At 40.7% G+C, this 17,741-nt stretch overlaps 1 protein-coding gene across 2 annotated transcripts in view; it reads right to left on the bottom strand.

Annotated features, from left to right (window-relative positions):
* Positions 1 to 312: 312 nt before the first annotated feature.
* chst11 (carbohydrate (chondroitin 4) sulfotransferase 11) overlaps positions 313 to 17,741 on the bottom strand; it is a 132,379-nt gene continuing 114,950 nt past the window's right edge. For both annotated transcript variants that reach the window (XM_062066242.1, XM_062066241.1), the window contains 3 exons: positions 9,804 to 9,889; positions 2,813 to 3,042; positions 313 to 1,645 (listed from right to left, as the gene is read on the bottom strand). In XM_062066242.1, the coding sequence (XP_061922226.1) occupies positions 1,021 to 1,645; positions 2,813 to 3,042; positions 9,804 to 9,889 (941 nt within the window). In that variant the 3' untranslated portion in view covers positions 313 to 1,020. The remainder of the gene's footprint in view (positions 1,646 to 2,812; positions 3,043 to 9,803; positions 9,890 to 17,741) is intronic.

The following is a 17,741-nucleotide window of genomic DNA, read 5'->3' as shown; positions in this document are numbered from 1 at the left end:
ACACGCCTTAAGTGAGGGACCAGGCAAAAACTGACCCTGACCCCTGCACAAGGTTTTGGGGGCCACATTTCCAGGAAACTCAGGACTATTACTCTCGTTGTGTACATTCCAGAGAAGTCAGAATGTAGAGACAGGAATATTGGACCTAAACCTTTGTGTAGTGGACCTCGTTTCAAGGTGACCGACTCGTTTATGGCCTTGATACATTCTTGGAGCCCGTCCCATTCTCCTCTCTCAGGGCAGAAAGACCTGGGTACTCGGATCTTTATTTGCATCCCCAAAATAAATACTTAGAAGACCTTTAGCGTTCTCCGGACAGTTCTTTATTGAATAGGAAAAATCCCAAATGGCCACCGTCTTGGCTATGTATCAAAAAGGGGGCGGGACTAAGCCTGAGTAGCAAGCCATAGCTAACGATGTGAGTTGATCCAAACGAGGAGGACGGAGATGCACCCAGGAACCGAGTACACTAGACCCAAGTGTACTCGGGGAAGTATTCCATTCGAGACATTCAGACATTTGAGCACTTCCTGTTCGGGTACGTGTCGATGGGAATAATTAGGACAAATTGTACAAACTTTACAGGATTTTCCCGCCAGGATAGAGTCAAAGATTGAAGTAAACACCGAGCAGTTTAAATAATCCCTGCTGTCTGGCAGCAAGTTCAGAAGACAACCAAATAGAAAAAGCACAAAGAAGGTTCTCGTTGGATGTGGTCCGTAGTCCAGGAGCTCCAGTGTCTTGGAAAGCCGCGCACCCGCTGGATGGCGGGATGCCGCCACGTTAAGGCGTCACCGGGACACCGAGCCGCAGGCGGCTGGATGAGATGTTTCTAGCATGTTCCTCTACTGATCCACAAGGCCAAGCATCCTAATGAGTCGGAAGAGACCAGGGAGAAGACCCCTTGAAGACCGGCTTCAACATTCCCCTACTAAGCAGCGCACATTCTTCCAGCATGTGATTGGACGCCAAAGTCGGACCGCGGCTCCAACCTGTAAGAGTCCCAGCTGGGGCCTCGGATCAGTCGAGCCGGAGGTAGCCAGGAGTGGAGTAGTTGAACATGAGGAAGTCCAGCTTGTAAAGCTCGTAGAGTTCAACCTGCTGCTGAGTGCTGATGTTGCTGAAAAACTGCGCCGTCATGGCGTCGGTGGTGCGGGTGGACTTGGCGTAGCTCGGGAAGCGCAAGGAGTCGCCGACGCCCGCCAGCCGCAGGACGTAGTTGGCGTCCTCCTCCAGCGTCTCGTACTTGCCCACCAGGTCGTAGTGGATGTGACACGGGTGGCACAGCTGGTAGACGGTCTGCCAGTGCTCGTTGAGCGGGCCGTCGCGCAGAGTAACCGGGTCCGTCAGGTACTCGGCAAACTCCTTGAATGTGACGTCGGTGCCGCCGAGCAGGGCGTCCTGCGTGGCGTTCTTGCGGTAGCGCCGCACGATGCGGGTGCCGAAGCGCTTGTGAAAGGACGTGTTGTACTTGAGGGTGAACTTGTTGCGGTACGCCGACACCAGCCTCTCGAAGGGCTCCCGGACGAACATGAACTTCAGATAGTTCTTCAGGCGGTGGTTGATTTCGGCGATGCTGTACTGGTTCAGAGTCTTGAGGTTGGACGGGACATGGGCTTCACTGGACGGGATCTCCATTGGGTCGCTGTGGATGATAAGAAGCAAAGTAAGGCAAAAGTACGGAAAATATGTTTTCCATCCATCCATCCATCTTCTTCCGCTTATCCAAGGTCGGGTCGCGGGTGGCAGCAGCCTAAGCAGGGAAGCCCAGACTTCCCTCTCCCCAGCCACTTCGTCCAGCTCTTCCCGGGGGATCCCTAGGCGTTCCCAGGCCAGCCGGGAGACATAGTCTACCCAACGTGTCCTGGGTCTTCCCCGTGGCCTCCTACCGGTCGGACGTGCCCTAAACACCTCCCTAGGGAGACGTTCGGGTGGCATCCTGACCAGATGCCCGAACCACCTCATCTGGCTCCTCTCGATATGGAGGAGCAGGGGCTTTACTTTGAGCTCCTCCCGGATCGCAGAGCTTCTCACCCTATCTCTAAGGGAGAGCCCCGCCACCCGGCGGAGCAAACTCATTTCGGCCGCTTGTACCCGTGATCTTGTCCTTTCGGTCATAACCCAAAGCTCATGACCATAGGTGAGGATGGGAACGTAGATCGACCGGTAAATTGAGAGCTTTGCCTTCCGGCTCAGCTCCTTCTTCACCACAACGGATCGATACAGCGTCCGCATTACTGAAGACGCCGCACCGATCCGCCTGTCGATCTCACGATCCACTCTTCCCTCACTCGTGAACAAGACTCCGAGGTACTTGAAGTCCTCCACTTGGGGCAGGGTCTCCTCCGCAACCCGGAGATGGCACTCCACCCTTTTCCGGGCGAGAACCATGGACTCGGACTTGGAGGTGCTGATTCTCATCCCAGTCGCTTCACACTCAGCTGCGAACCGGAAAATGTGTTTTCGTCATTCCTAAAACTGCAAGAACTGGGGATGAATTGAAGTTCCTGGCCAAGTTGGAGACACCGACTTCAGACGTACTACATTTGAAGGGCCTGAAACCTTTAGCAGCTCTCAACATATCTGATTGGATTGGACCACTACTCTGCAACTAAGACAAAGACCGCAGGAACCTTTCAGTTCTGGTTCCTGTAAAGCTGTACACTCAATTTAAACTTTTAAAATTTAAATTCAGCTTATTTTCATGCGGTCAAGTTAAGGTATTTTTATATTCAAGGAAGATCTGAATTTTATTCTGTAAAGTCTGTTATCTGTAGATCAGTCCTACCCACAAAGTGTGATGTGGACCCACCTGTACTTGCCCCGGCCAGTGAGCACCATCATGACCCGTTTCCAGTTGGTGCAGGCCACTTTGGGCACGTAGCAGTAGATGAGCTCATGGTCTTCATCCACCACCAGATGTCTGAGGTCTCCCGCCGTAAGGACCCTGCGCTTACGGCTCGACGCGCTATAGGCCCGGCACGTGTCCGCTACTTGGTCCCGTCTGGTCTGGTGGAGGACGGCCGTTCCCGATTGCTCGGGCTGGAGAGAAGAACATCGGCATCAATATTGTAATCTTAAGACTTGCTGGTTATGAAACTGGATTTTGTGTAACATGTTTTTGTGTGCTTGCTTATGGCTATCCAGTTTTGTTCAAGAGCCCAGTCTGAGGTCGACTTTTTTTTTTACCCCCCCGCCCCCAGCGTTCACCTTTTCCCCCCCACCTTTCAAGGGGCGCCATAATTGGCAGCCCAGTCAGCGTTCCTGTTCTGTCTCCCTGTACAACGCAATTGTGCTGAAAATCCCAAGGATGAATAAAGTATCCATCCATCCATCCATCCGTCCATCCATGCACCCATCGATCAATCAATCAATCCATCCATCCATCTAACATCCTTCCAAGCACCCATCCATCCAACCATCTATCATCCATCCATCCAACCATCAACCCATCATCCATCCAACCAACCAACACATCCGTTCGTCCATCCAACCATCATCCATCAAACCACCCATCTGTCTGTCCATCCATCCAACCATCCACCCATCATCCATCCAACCAACCAATTCGTTCATCCATCCATCCAACCATCATCCATCTCACAACCCACCCATTCATCCAACCAACCAACCCATCCGTTCGTCCATCATCCATCCAACCACCCATCAGTCCGTTCGTCCATCTATTCATCCATTATCAATCTATCCAACCATCCACCCATCATCCATCCAACCAACCCGTTCGTCCATCCATCCAACCATCATCCATCACACCACCCACCCACCCATCCAACCAACCCATCCGTTCGTCCATCCATCATCCATCAAACCACCCATCCGGCCGTTCGTCCATCATCAATCTATCCAACCACACATCTATCCATTCATCTATACATCAAGCCATCAATCCATCCACCCATCCAACCACCCATCAATCCACCATCCAACCACCCACCAATCATCCATCCACCCACCCACGAATCCATCCAACCAACCAACCCATCCGTTCGTCCATCCATCCATCCATCAAACCACCCATCAGTCCATCCATTTATCCATCCATCATCAATCCATCCAACCACCCATCTATCTATCCATCAAGCCATTAATCCATCCAACCACCCATCCAACCAACCACCCATCCATCCACCCACCCATCATCCATCCACCCATCTATCCATCCACCCATCCATTTAACCAACCAACCCATCTGTTCGTCCATCCATCCATCATCCATCCAACCACTCACCCACCCATCCGTCCATCCATTTATCCATCCATCCATCATCAATCCATCCAACCACCCATCTATCCATCAATCCATCCAACCAACCACCCATCAATCCACCCACCCATCCAACCAACCACCCATCCATCCACCATCCAACCACCCATCAATCTACCCACCCATCATCCATCCACCCATCCAGCCATCCATCCACCCATCTATCCATCCACCCATACAACCGTCCATCCAGCTGTTCTATTGATCACAAAGACAATTTCTTGACAAAAGGTGTGTTTATAAAGTACACACCATGACCTTCACGCTGCACAGTCAATAAGTCCATCAGTGGTTTCCAGCGTGTGCAGCTTCACAGATAGTTAACAGCAGGAAGAAACAGAAGCTTTTCGCTATTTATTTCCATGTTTTCAGAGCCAAATGGTTTCATCAAAAGTATTTAGGTGATGTTTGGGTGTGGCAGACGTGGCCCTGGCAGGGCTTATATGTGGAACAACACTGTTTTCCCCTATAATTCGGTGGTTGCGGCTTATATACCGGCGCGCATAATAGAATATACATAATATAATAATAATAACAATATTGTTATTATTTGTGTGAGCACAAGCTTGTTTGTTTTGACAACAAACACTCAAGTGGCACACAAAGTGCAGCAGACATGAATGCAGCGACGCAAAGAAGAATTTCAAAGTGCTTGCAGCCGACAAACTTTCTTCAAACTGCATGAATGATGAATGAATGATGAATGAATGACATGAATGATGCATGAAGTAACGCTTGTGTAGCAAGTCTTTAGGCCAAACATCTTGAGTGTGGTACAACAACAACAGTGGAGATGTAATAATGTAATTATGCTGACTTTTTACGATGAAGTTTTCCCCCTCAGGTCATAAAAAAGCATGACATCATAGATGTGTTATTATTGAAGGACTATTTCTGTCCCGGACAGCTGTGAGATGGTTATGCTAATGAGCTCATGAATATGCAAACGAGTCAACGATCAGTGGATGGACAAAATAATGGCATATTTTCACTTCATGACATCCAGCAATTTTTAATAATTCAACATTATTCAAGTAGTCTATTGGAATATTTTGCTCAGGCGAGTGTGACCTTTTTCCCTCGAGTCAGTGTCGGCCTTCGGTCATCCTCCGTGGCGCATACACCGCGCATACATTTGCACATCATTTCCTCCGCCCACGTCCTCATCGCTGACTCAGCATGTAATGGTGTGTGGGATGAGAGGGTGTGAGGACCCCCAAACTATTTGGCCCCATTTCCTCCCAAACGGACTCCAAGGTAACATTTGTAAACACATGCTTGAACATATTTATTATGGGCCTGCTGCAATGTAAGCAGCCCATATTATTATTCCTCATACTTCCAACTTTATTAGGGACCGAGTCCCTTTGGGACAGAGGACCCTATTGTATTTCTAGCGTTTTATTATTAGGGACCGCAATGTCCCTTTGGGACAGAGGACCCTATTGAAATTGTAAGGTTTTATTATTCTTTTTTCTTTATTATTATTAAAATTGCGCTCTAGCGCCCCCTAGGAAAAAACACAGACAAAACTGCCTGTAACTCCCACTAGGAATGTCGGAGAGACATGAAACAAAAACTTCTATGTAGGTCTCACTTAGACCTAGATTTCATACAGTGACATCCTTCAGCAAAAATCAACAGGAAGTTTGCAATTCCCCCTTCAAAACAAAAGTTTTGTAAAAACAGTCACTTTTGCCTCTTTGAGCTATAATTTGACCCCCTTAACATGCTTCAAAACTCACCAAACTGGACACACACATCAGGACTGGCAAAAATTGCGATCTAATAAAAAAACCCATACCCAAAACTCAAAATTTCGCTATAGCGCCCCCTAAGAAGAAAACACAGACAAAACTGCTCCTAGGAAGAAAACACAGACAAAACTACCTGTAACTTCCAGTAGGAATGTCGTAGAGACATGAAACAAAAACCTCTATGTAGGTCTCACTTAGACCTACATTTCATAAATTGACAACCCCCAGCAAAAATGAACAGGAAGTTTGCAATTCCCCCTTCAAAACAAAAGATTTGTAAAAACCGGTCACCTTTTTCAAACATTATCTCCTCTGAGCACATTTGTCGTGTCGGCTTCAAACAGCTAAAAGTTGACGAAAGAGTTTTAATTACTGCTCCGGTTTGGATTTTATGTGCCGTCAAAGTCGATCCTGTCCATCGCTGCTTGCAGCTTTAATTATTATTATTTATTATTATACCGCCGCCTCTTTGAGCTGTAATTTGACCCCCTTAACATGCTTCAAAACTCTCCAAATTGGACACACACATCAGGACTGGCGAAAATTGCGATCTAATAAAAAAAACAAACCCCAAAACTCAAAATTGCGCTCTAGCGCCCCCTAGGAAGAAAACACAGACAAAACTACCTGTAACTCCCAGTAGGAATGTCGTAGAGACATGAAACAAAAACCTCTATGTAGGTCTCACTTAGACCTAGATTTCATACACTGACAACCCCCAGCAAAAATCAACAGGAAGTTTGCAATTCCCCCTTCGAAACAAAAGCTGTGTAAAAACAGTCACCTTTTTTCTGAGCGTGTTTGTCGTGTCGGCTTCAAACTAGCACAGGAGAGAGATTGAACCCTTCTGATTAAAAGTTGATGAAAGAGTTTTAATTACTGCTCCAGTTTGGATTTTATGAGCCCTCAAAGTCTGTCCCGCCCATCGCTGCTTGCAGCTTTAATTATTATAGTTCCGCACGTTTCTCTGACAATTAATACGAGACGGATCGGCCAAGGAGCCCCCACATATGTTATACCGTCGGAAAGGTCTCACTCGCGCCTACGGCGGTACTTTACGTTGGCAACATTTCGTGTTACCATGGTGACGCTATTCACGAATAAAAAAAAAAACAATGGGCCCATTGAATGGGTACATACCCTTTTAATGGATTACCTCCTCTCATAGCTCAGCCATACTTTCACGTAGCTCGGTGCTTAACGTCTCATTTTGTTTTTCCACACAAGCTAACTGATAGCATGTAACTTTACCATGCTAGCAAGCTAATATTAGCATGCTACCTTTTTTTTTGCTGTTTTTTTCCACTTTTTTCTCTACTTCCGCAGCCATACATCTTACAGCCGTGTTACTGGATATGTGACACATGCTAACTGTTAGCATGCCATCATTAGCACACATGCTAGGTGTTACATTTTAATGTAACGGCAATGCAAGCAGCCCATATTATTATTCCTCATACTTCAACTTTTATTATTATAGTTCCGCACGTTTCTCTTACGATTAATATTAGACGGATCGGCCAAGGAGCCCCCACATATGTTATACCATCGGAAATGTCTCACTCACGCCTACGGCGGTACTTTAAGTTGGCAACATTTCAGATCGGATCAGATCAGAAATACTTTATTAATTTCGTGTTACCATGGTGACATTATTCACAAAAAAAAAAAAAGGGCCTATTGAATGCGTACATACCCTTTTAATGGATGACCTCCTCTTGTAGCTCAGCCATACTTTCACGTAGCTCGGTGCTTAACGTCTCATTTTGTTCACACACTTGTCTACTTTCGACACAAGCTAACTGATAGTATGCTAACGTTAGCTTGCTTACATGATATTTTTTTTTAGCTAAATTTGCTTCCGTTTACTCTAGAGTCAATATAACTTGGTACGTGACACTTGGTAACTGATGGCATGCAAACGTTAGCATGCTAGCAAGCTAATATTTTTTGTTGTTGTTTTTTCCACTTTTTTCTCTACGTCCGCAGCCATACACCTCACAGCCGTGTTACTTGATTTGTGAGACATGCTAACTGTTGGCATGCCACCGTTAGCACACATGCTAAGTGTTACAGTTTATTGCAAGCATGCTAATGTTTTAGGCTAGCTCTATAGCTCATTTTGTACAGTTACACTTAAAACTCACGGATTCGGACACTCGGCACCTTACTTGATATTTAGTCATATTTGCACTTCCTGTCATGTCATGTGACGTTGCACTGCCTGTCATGTCATGTGATGTTGCACTTCCTGTCATGTCATGTGATGTTGCACTGCCTGTCATGTCATGTGATGTTGCACTTCCTGTCATGTAATATGTCATATGTAATATTTAAAATGTAATATGTAATATTAAATATTTCGTATGTAATATTTCATATGTAATATATGTAATAAGTCATATGTAATATGTCATATATCATATATAATATGTCATATGTCATATTTCATATGTAATATGTCATATTACATGTCATATGTCATATGTAAATATGTCATATGTCATTTGCAATATGTAATATCTAGTGTGTGTGTGACAATCATTGGTACTTTAATCTTTAATCTTAATATTTCATATGTCATATTTCATATGTAATATGTCATATTTCATATATAATATGTAATGTAATATGTCATATGTAATATTACATACGTAATATGTCATATGTAATATTTCATATGTAATATGTCATATTTCATATGTAATATGTCATATGTAATATGTCATATGTAATATGTTATATGTAATATTTAATATGTAATATGTCATTGTCATGTTATATGTAATATGTAATATTACATATAACATATGTAATGTTATATGTAATATTACATATGTCATATGTAATATTTCATATGTAATATGTCATATTTCATATGTCATATTTCATATGTTATATATAATATTTCATATATAATATGTCATATATAATATGTAATATTTCATATGTAATATGTCATATGTCATATTTAATATGTTATATGTAATATTTCATATGCAATATGTAAGATGTCATGTGTCATATTTCATATGTAATATGACATATGACGTCTGGGCTTCTCTGCTTAGGCTGCTGCCCCCGCGACCTGACCTCGGATAAGCGGAAGACGATGGATGGATGGATGGCTCACACACACACACACACACCACACACACACACACACACACACACACACACACACACACACACACACACACACACACACACACACACACACACACACACACACACACACACACACACACACACACACACACACACACACGCACACGCACACACAAATATTGATATACATACAGTATATCCACCGTGGGCAGCTTGATGTCTAAAAAGTACAGTCCATGTAATATTTGTGTCCGGGTTTGAAACCCTGCAGTGCGCTCCATGAGTTCAGCTGGTAAGAAAAGCAGCAACTCCCAGACCTTGGTCACCCTCGAGACCTCCATGACCACTTTTGTTGTCTGCATTGTTCTGTCTTGTTCCAGAGTGCAAAACAGAGATGAATGAAGAGCCGAGAAGAGCTTGGGGCCACGCTCCTTGTCCCAAATGTGACAGAGGGTAGAAAGGAGAGGGGAGCCGTGGAAGGTGAGGAGAAAGAAGGCGTGGAAGGTGAGGAGAAAGAAGCCGTGGAAGGTGAGGAGAAAGAAGCCGTGGAAGATGAGGAGAAAGAAGCCGTGGAAGGTGAGGAGAAAGAAGCCGTGGAAGGTGAGGAGAAAGAAGCCGTGGAAGGTGAGGAGAAAGAAGCCAAGAAGATCTACCTGTGAGGGGGAGTAGAGCTCCTGCAGGGTGCTGCGCACTTCTTTCCCACAGCACTCTTCCACCTCAAAGGGGTTCCTGCGCAGGACTGCAAGACAGAAGACACACATATGTAAGTACACTCAGACTGTAAGTACACTCAGACTGTAAGTACACACATATGTAAGTACACTCATACTGTAAGTACACACATATGTAAGTACACTCAGACTGTAAGTACACACATATGTAAGTACACTTATACTATAAGTACACACATATGTAAGTACACTCAGACTGTAAGTACACACATATGTAAGTACACTCAGACTGTAAGTACACACATATGTAAGTACACTCATACTGTAAGTACACACATATGTAAGTACACACATATGTAAGTACACTCATACTGTAAGTACACACATTTGTAAGTACACTCAGACTGTAAGTACACACATATGTAAGTACACTCATACTGTAAGTTCACACATATGTAAGTACACTCATACTGTAAGTACACACATATGTAAGTACACTCATACTGTAAGTACACACATTTGTAAGTACACTCAGACTGTAAGTACACACATATGTAAGTACACTCAGACTGTAAGTACACACATATGTAAGTACACTCATACTGAAGTACACACATATGTAAGTACACTCAGACTGTAAGTACACACATATGTAAGTACACTCAGACTGTAAGTACACACATATGTAAGTACACTCATACTGTAAGTACACACATTTGTAAGTACACTCATACTGTAAGTACACACATTTGTAAGTACACTCAGACTGTAAGTACACACATATGTAAGTACACTCAGACTGTAAGTACACACATATGTAAGTACACTCAGACTGTAAGTACACACATATGTAAGTACACTCATACTGAAGTACACACATATGTAAGTACACTCAGACTGTAAGTACACACATATGTAAGTACACTCAGACTGTAAGTACACACATATGTAAGTACACTCATACTGAAGTACACACATATGTAAAATATCAAGAGGATGTTTGCAATATTCCTTATTTTTGAGTCTGAAAATACAAACCCCAAAAGCAGTGAAGTTGTCACGTTGTGTAAATGGTAAATAAAAACAGAATACAATGATTTGCAAATCCTCTTCAACTTATATTCAATTGAATAGACTGCAAAGACAAGATATTTAATGTTGACACTACAATAAATACTGATAAAGTTGAGGAATGCTCATCAAACACTGATTTGGAACATCCCACAGGTGAACAGGCAGATTGGGAACAGGTGGGTGCCATGATTGGGTATAAAAGCAGCTTCCATGAAATGCTCAGTCAGTCACAAACAAGGATGGGACGAGGGTCACCACTTTGTCAACAAATGCGTGAGCAAATTGTCCAACACTTAAAGGCCTACTGAAACCCACTACTACCGACCACGCAGTCTGATAGTTTATATATCAATGATGAAATCTTAACATTGCAACACATGCCAATACGGCCGGGTTAACTTATAAAGTGCAATTTTAAATTTACCGGGAAACTTCCGGTTGAAAACGTCTATGTATGATGACGTTTGCACGTGACGTCAATGGTTGAAACGGAAGTATTGGGACACATTGTATCCCAATACAAACAGCTCTGTTTTCATCCCAAAATTCCACAGTATTCTGGACATCTGTGTTGGTGAATCTTTTGCAATTTGTTTAATGAACAATGGAGACTGCAAAGAAGAAAGCTGTAGGTGGGATCGGTGTATTAGCGGCTGGCTGCAGCAACACAACCAGGAGGACTTTGACTTGAATAGCAGACGCGCTATCCGACACTAGCCGCCGACCGCATCGATGATCGGGTGAAGTCCTTCGTCGCGCCGTGATCGCTGGAACGCAGGTGAGCACGGGTGTTGATGAGCAGATGAGGGCTGGCGTAGGTGGATAGCTAATGTTTTTAGCATAGCTCTGTCAAGGTCCCGTAGCTAAGTTAGCTTCAATGGCGTCATTAGCAACAGCATTGCTAGGCTTCGTCCGGCGGTACAGCATTAACCGTGTAGTTACAGGTCCATGGTTTAATAGTATTGTTGATCTTCTGTCTATCCTTCCAGTCAGGGGTTTATTTCTTTTGTTTCTATCTGCATTTGAGCCAGATGCTATCACGTTAGCTCCGTAGCTAAAGTGCTTCGCCGATGTATTGTCGTGGAGATACAAGTCACTGTGAATGTCCATTTCGCGTTCTCGACTCTCATTTTCAAGAGGATATAGTATCCGAGGTGGTTTAAAATACAAATCCGTTAACCACAATAGAAAAAGGAGAAAGTGTGGAATCCAATGAGCCAGCTTGTACCTAAGTTACGGTCAGAGCGAAAAAAGATACGTCCTGCACTGCACTCTAGTCCTTCACTCTCACGTTCCTCATCCACAAATCTTTCATCCTCGCTCAAATTAATGGGGTAATCGTCGCTTTCTCGGTCCGAATCGCTCTCGCTGCTGGTGTAAACAATGGGGAAATGTGAGGAGCCTTTCAACCTGTGACGTCACGCTACTTCTGGTACAGCGACCAAAAGTTGCGAACTTTATCGTCGATGTTCTCTACTAAAGCCTTTCAGCAAAAATATGGCAATATCGCGAAATGTTTAAGTATGACACAGAATGGATCTGCTATCCCCGTTTAAACACGAAAATTTAATTTCAGTAGGCCTTTAAAACTCTCCTATGGAAAGCCAAAGCCATTTATCAACAACACCCAGAAACGCCGCCGGCTTCGCTCATCTAAGATGGACTGATGGAAAGTGGAAAAGTGTTCTGTGGTCTGACAAGTCCACATTTCAAATTGTTTTTGGAAACTGTGGATGTCAAAGAGGAAAAGAACCATCCGGATTGTTCTAGGCGCAAAGTGTAAAAGCCAGCATGTGTGATGGTATGGGGGTGTATTAGTGCCCAAGACATGGGTAACTTACACATCTGTGAAGGCGCCATTAATGCTGAAAGGTACATACAGGTTTTGGAGCAACATATGTTGCCATCCAAGCAACGTTATCATGGACGCCCCTGCTTATTTCAGCAAGACAATGCCAAGCCACGTGTAACAACGGCGCGTGGCTTCATAGTAAAAGAGTGTGGGTACTAGACTGGCCTGTACATCCAGCAAGAATGGGAGAGAATTCCACCTGAAAAGCTTCAAAAAATGTGTCTCCTCAGTTCCCCGAACATTTACTTGAGTGTTGTTAAAAGGAAAGGCCATGTGACAACTTTTTTGCAATGTGTTGCTGCCATTAAATTCAAAGTTAATGATTTTTGCAACAACAAAAAAAAAGAAGTTTCTCAGTTGGAACATTAAATATGTTGTCTTTGCAGTCTATTCAATTGAATACAAGTTGAAAAGGATTTGGAAATGTATTTACAAATTACACAATGTGCCAACTTTACTGGTTTTGGGCCAAATTATTTTTACAATATATAAATATATATATTGTATGTATATATATATATATATATATATATATATATATATATATATATATATATATATATATATATATATATATATATATATATATATATATATATATATATATATATATATATATGTATGATATACAATTGAATATCTTCATGATTTGCAATATTTTGCAGCTGCATTCCAAGTAGTGCAGTGATGACAACAGTAAGTATTGCCTGCTGTGCAGGGAAACACACTTGTAGTTTTTAATATCAGGACGTAGTAAAAGAAGTCCCCAGGTGTCCAGAGTGCACGGCTCATTAAAAATGAGCCAAAACAAAAAGCTGCTGAGCTAACTTGCTAAAGGCATCGTCACTTTTCAGCAGCTGTTTTTAGTCCCGGTGAGTCAGCGCATCTGTTTTCCTTCTCTTTGATGATTTTTTAATACTTCGTCTCGTCTCGGCGGTGACATCACGCCCTCGCTTCCCACCGCTCACGGTCCCAGCTCGCCATAAAGTACAGTAGTCAGCAGGCAGCACGTGGCAGAGCAGTGGAAACTGAGTCACAAGCTTGAAGAATGCACTCACTAGAATAGACTGCACTCTACATACAACAAACTCATCTGTCTGGAGCCACAAAAATGGAAAAGTCTCATATAAGTGTTATAATGAAGGCAACACATGATGTAAGTGTCTATATTAGCCCAAAATTACTTTAAAAGTCTTATTTAAGTGTTATAATGAAGGCAACACATGCGGTAAGTGTCTATATTAGCCCAAAATGACTTTAAAAGTCTTATTTAAGTGTTATAATGAAGACAACACATGATGTAAGTGTCTATATTAGCCCAAAATGACTTTAAAAGTCTTATTTAAGTGTTATAATGAAGGCAACACATGCGGTAAGTGTCTATATTAGCCCAAAATGACTTTAAAAGTCTTATATAAGTGTTATAATGAAGGCAACACATGATGTAAGTGTCTATATTAGCCCAAGATGACTTTAAAAGTCGTATTTAAGTGTTATAACGAACGCAACACATGATGTAAGTGTTTATATTAGCCCAAAATGACTTTAAAAGTTTTATTTAAGTGTTATAATGAAGGCAACATATGATGTAAGTGTCTATATTAGCCCAAAATGACTTTAAAAGTCTTATTTAAGTGTTATAATGAAGGCAACACATGATGTAAGTGTCTATATTAGCCCAAGATGACTTTAAAAGTCTTATTTAAGTGTTATAACGAACGCAACACATGATGTAAGTGTTTATATTAGCCCAAAATGACTTTAAAAGTTTTATATAAGTGTTATAATGAAGGCAACACATGAGGTAAGTGTCTATATTAGCCTACTATCAAAATGACTTTAAAAGTCTTATATAAGTGTTATAATGAAGGCAACACATGATGTAAGTGTCTATATTAGCCTACTATCAAAATGACTTTAAATGTCTTATATAAGTGTTATAATGAAGACAACACATGATGTAAGTGTCTATATTAGCCTACTATCAAAATGACTTTAAAAGTCTTATATAAGTGTTATAATGAAGGCAACACATGATGTAAGTGTCTATATTAGCCTACTATCAAAATGACTTTAAAAGCTTTATATAAGTGTTATAATGATGGCAACGCATGATGTAAGTGTCTATATTAGCCTACTATCAAAATGACTTTAAAAGCCTTATATAGGTGTTATAATGAAGACAACACATGATGTAAGTGTCTATATTAGCCCAAAATGACTTTAAAAGTCTTATTTAAGTGTTATAATGAAGGCTACACATGATGTAAGTGTCTATATTAGCCCAAGATGACTTTAAAAGTCTTATTTAAGTGTTATAACGAATGCAACACATGATGTAAGTGTTTATATTAGCCCAAAATGACTTTAAAAGTTTTATATAAGTGTTATAATGAAGGCAACACATGAGGTAAGTGTCTATATTAGCCTACTATCAAAATGACTTTAAAAGTCTTATATAAGTCTTATAATGAAGACAACACATGATGTAAGTGTCTATATTAGCCTACTATCAAAATGACTTTAAAAGCTTTATATAAGTGTTATAATGATGGCAACGCATGATGTAAGTGTCTATATTAGCCTACTATCAAAATGACTTTAAAAGTCTTATATAAGTGTTATAATGAAGGCAACACATGATGTAAGTGTCTATATTAGCCTACTATCAAAATGACTTTAAAAGTCTTATATAAGTCTTATAATGAAGGCAACACATGATGTAAGTGTCTATATTAGCCTACTATCAAAATGACTTTAAAAGTCTTATATAAGTGTTATAATGAAGGCAACACATGATGTAAGTGTCTATATTAGCCTACTATCAAAATGACTTTAAAAGTCTTATATAAGTGTTATAATGAAGGCAACACATGATGTAAGTGTCTATATTAGCCTACTATCAAAATGACTTTAAATGTCTTATATAAGTGTTATAATGAAGACAACACATGATGTAAGTGTCTATATTAGCCTACTATCAAAATGACTTTAAAAGTCTTATATAAGTGTTATAATGAAGGCAACACATGATGTAAGTGTCTATATTAGCCTACTATCAAAATGACTTTAAAAGCTTTATATAAGTGTTATAATGATGGCAACGCATGATGTAAGTGTCTATATTAGCCTACTATCAAAATGACTTTAAAAGCCTTATATAGGTGTTATAATGAAGACAACACATGATGTAAGTGTCTATATTAGCCCAAAATGACTTTAAAAGTCTTATTTAAGTGTTATAATGAAGGCTACACATGCGGTAACTGTCTATATTAGCCCAAAATGACTTTAAAAGTCTTATATAAGTGTTATAATGAAGGCAACACATGATGTAAGTGTCTATATTAGCCCAAGATGACTTTAAAAGTCTTATTTAAGTGTTATAACGAATGCAACACATGATGTAAGTGTTTATATTAGCCCAAAATGACTTTAAAAGTTTTATATAAGTGTTATAATGAAGGCAACACATGAGGTAAGTGTCTATATTAGCCTACTATCAAAATGACTTTAAAAGTCTTATATAAGTCTTATAATGAAGACAACACATGATGTAAGTGTCTATATTAGCCTACTATCAAAATGACTTTAAAAGCTTTATATAAGTGTTATAATGATGGCAACGCATGATGTAAGTGTCTATATTAGCCTACTATCAAAATGACTTTAAAAGTCTTATATAAGTGTTATAATGAAGGCAACACATGATGTAAGTGTCTATATTAGCCTACTATCAAAATGACTTTAAAAGTCTTATATAAGTCTTATAATGAAGGCAACACATGATGTAAGTGTCTATATTAGCCTACTATCAAAATGACTTTAAAAGTCTTATATAAGTGTTATAATGAAGGCAACACATGATGTAAGTGTCTATATTAGCCTACTATCAAAATGACTTTAAAAGCTTTATATAAGTGTTATAATGATGGCAACGCATGATGTAAGTGTCTATATTAGCCTACTATCAAAATGACTTTAAAAGCCCTATATAGGTGTTATAATGAAGACAACACATGATGTAAGTGTCTATATTAGCCCAAAATGACTTTAAAAGTCTTATATAAGTGTTGTAATGAAGGCAACACATGATGTAAGTGTCTATATTAGCCTACTATCAAAATGACTTTAAAAGTCTTATATAAGTGTTATAATTCAGGCAACACATGATGTAAGTGTCTATATTAGCCTACTATCAAAATGACTTTAAAAGCTTTATATAAGTGTTATAATGAAGACAACACATGATGTAAGTGTCTATATTAGCCTACTATCAAAATGACTTTAAAAGCTTTATATAAGTAAGACATGATGTAAGTGTCTATATTAGCCGACTATCAAAATGAATACAGTGATTTGCAAATCATTTTCAACCCATATTCAGTTGAATATGCTACAAAGACAACATATTTGATGTTCAAACTGATAAACATTTTTTTTTTTTGCAAATAATCATTAACTTTAGAATTTGATGCCAGCAACACGTGACAAAGAAGTTGGGAAAGGTGGCAATAAATACTGATAAAGTTGAGGAATGCTCATCAAACACTTATTTGGAACATCCCACAGGTGAACAGGCAAATTGGGAACAGGTGGGTGCCATGATTGGGTATAAAAGTAGATTCCATGAAATGCTCAGTCATTCACAAACAAGGATGGGGCGAGGGTCACCACTTTGTCAACAAATGCATGAGCAAATTGTTGAACAGTTTAAGAACAACCTTTCTCAACCAGCTATTGCAAGGAATTTAGGGATTTCACCATCTACGGTCTGCAATATCATCAAAGGGTTCAGAGAATCTGGAGAAATCACTGCATGTAAGCAGTTAAGCCCGTGACTTTCGATCCCTCAGGCTGTACTGCATCAACAAGCGACATCAGTGTGTAAAGGATATGACCACATGGGCTCAGAAACACTTCAGAAACCCACTGTCAGTAACTACAGTTGGTCGCTACATCTGTAAGTGCAAGTTAAAACTCTCCTATGCAAG

Source organism: Entelurus aequoreus, linkage group LG12 (genome assembly GCF_033978785.1).
Source record: "Entelurus aequoreus isolate RoL-2023_Sb linkage group LG12, RoL_Eaeq_v1.1, whole genome shotgun sequence".
Classification (NCBI taxonomy): domain Eukaryota; kingdom Metazoa; phylum Chordata; class Actinopteri; order Syngnathiformes; family Syngnathidae; genus Entelurus; species Entelurus aequoreus.
Note: the sequence above shows the minus strand (reverse complement) of the source record. Positions and strands in the feature narration are given on the sequence as shown.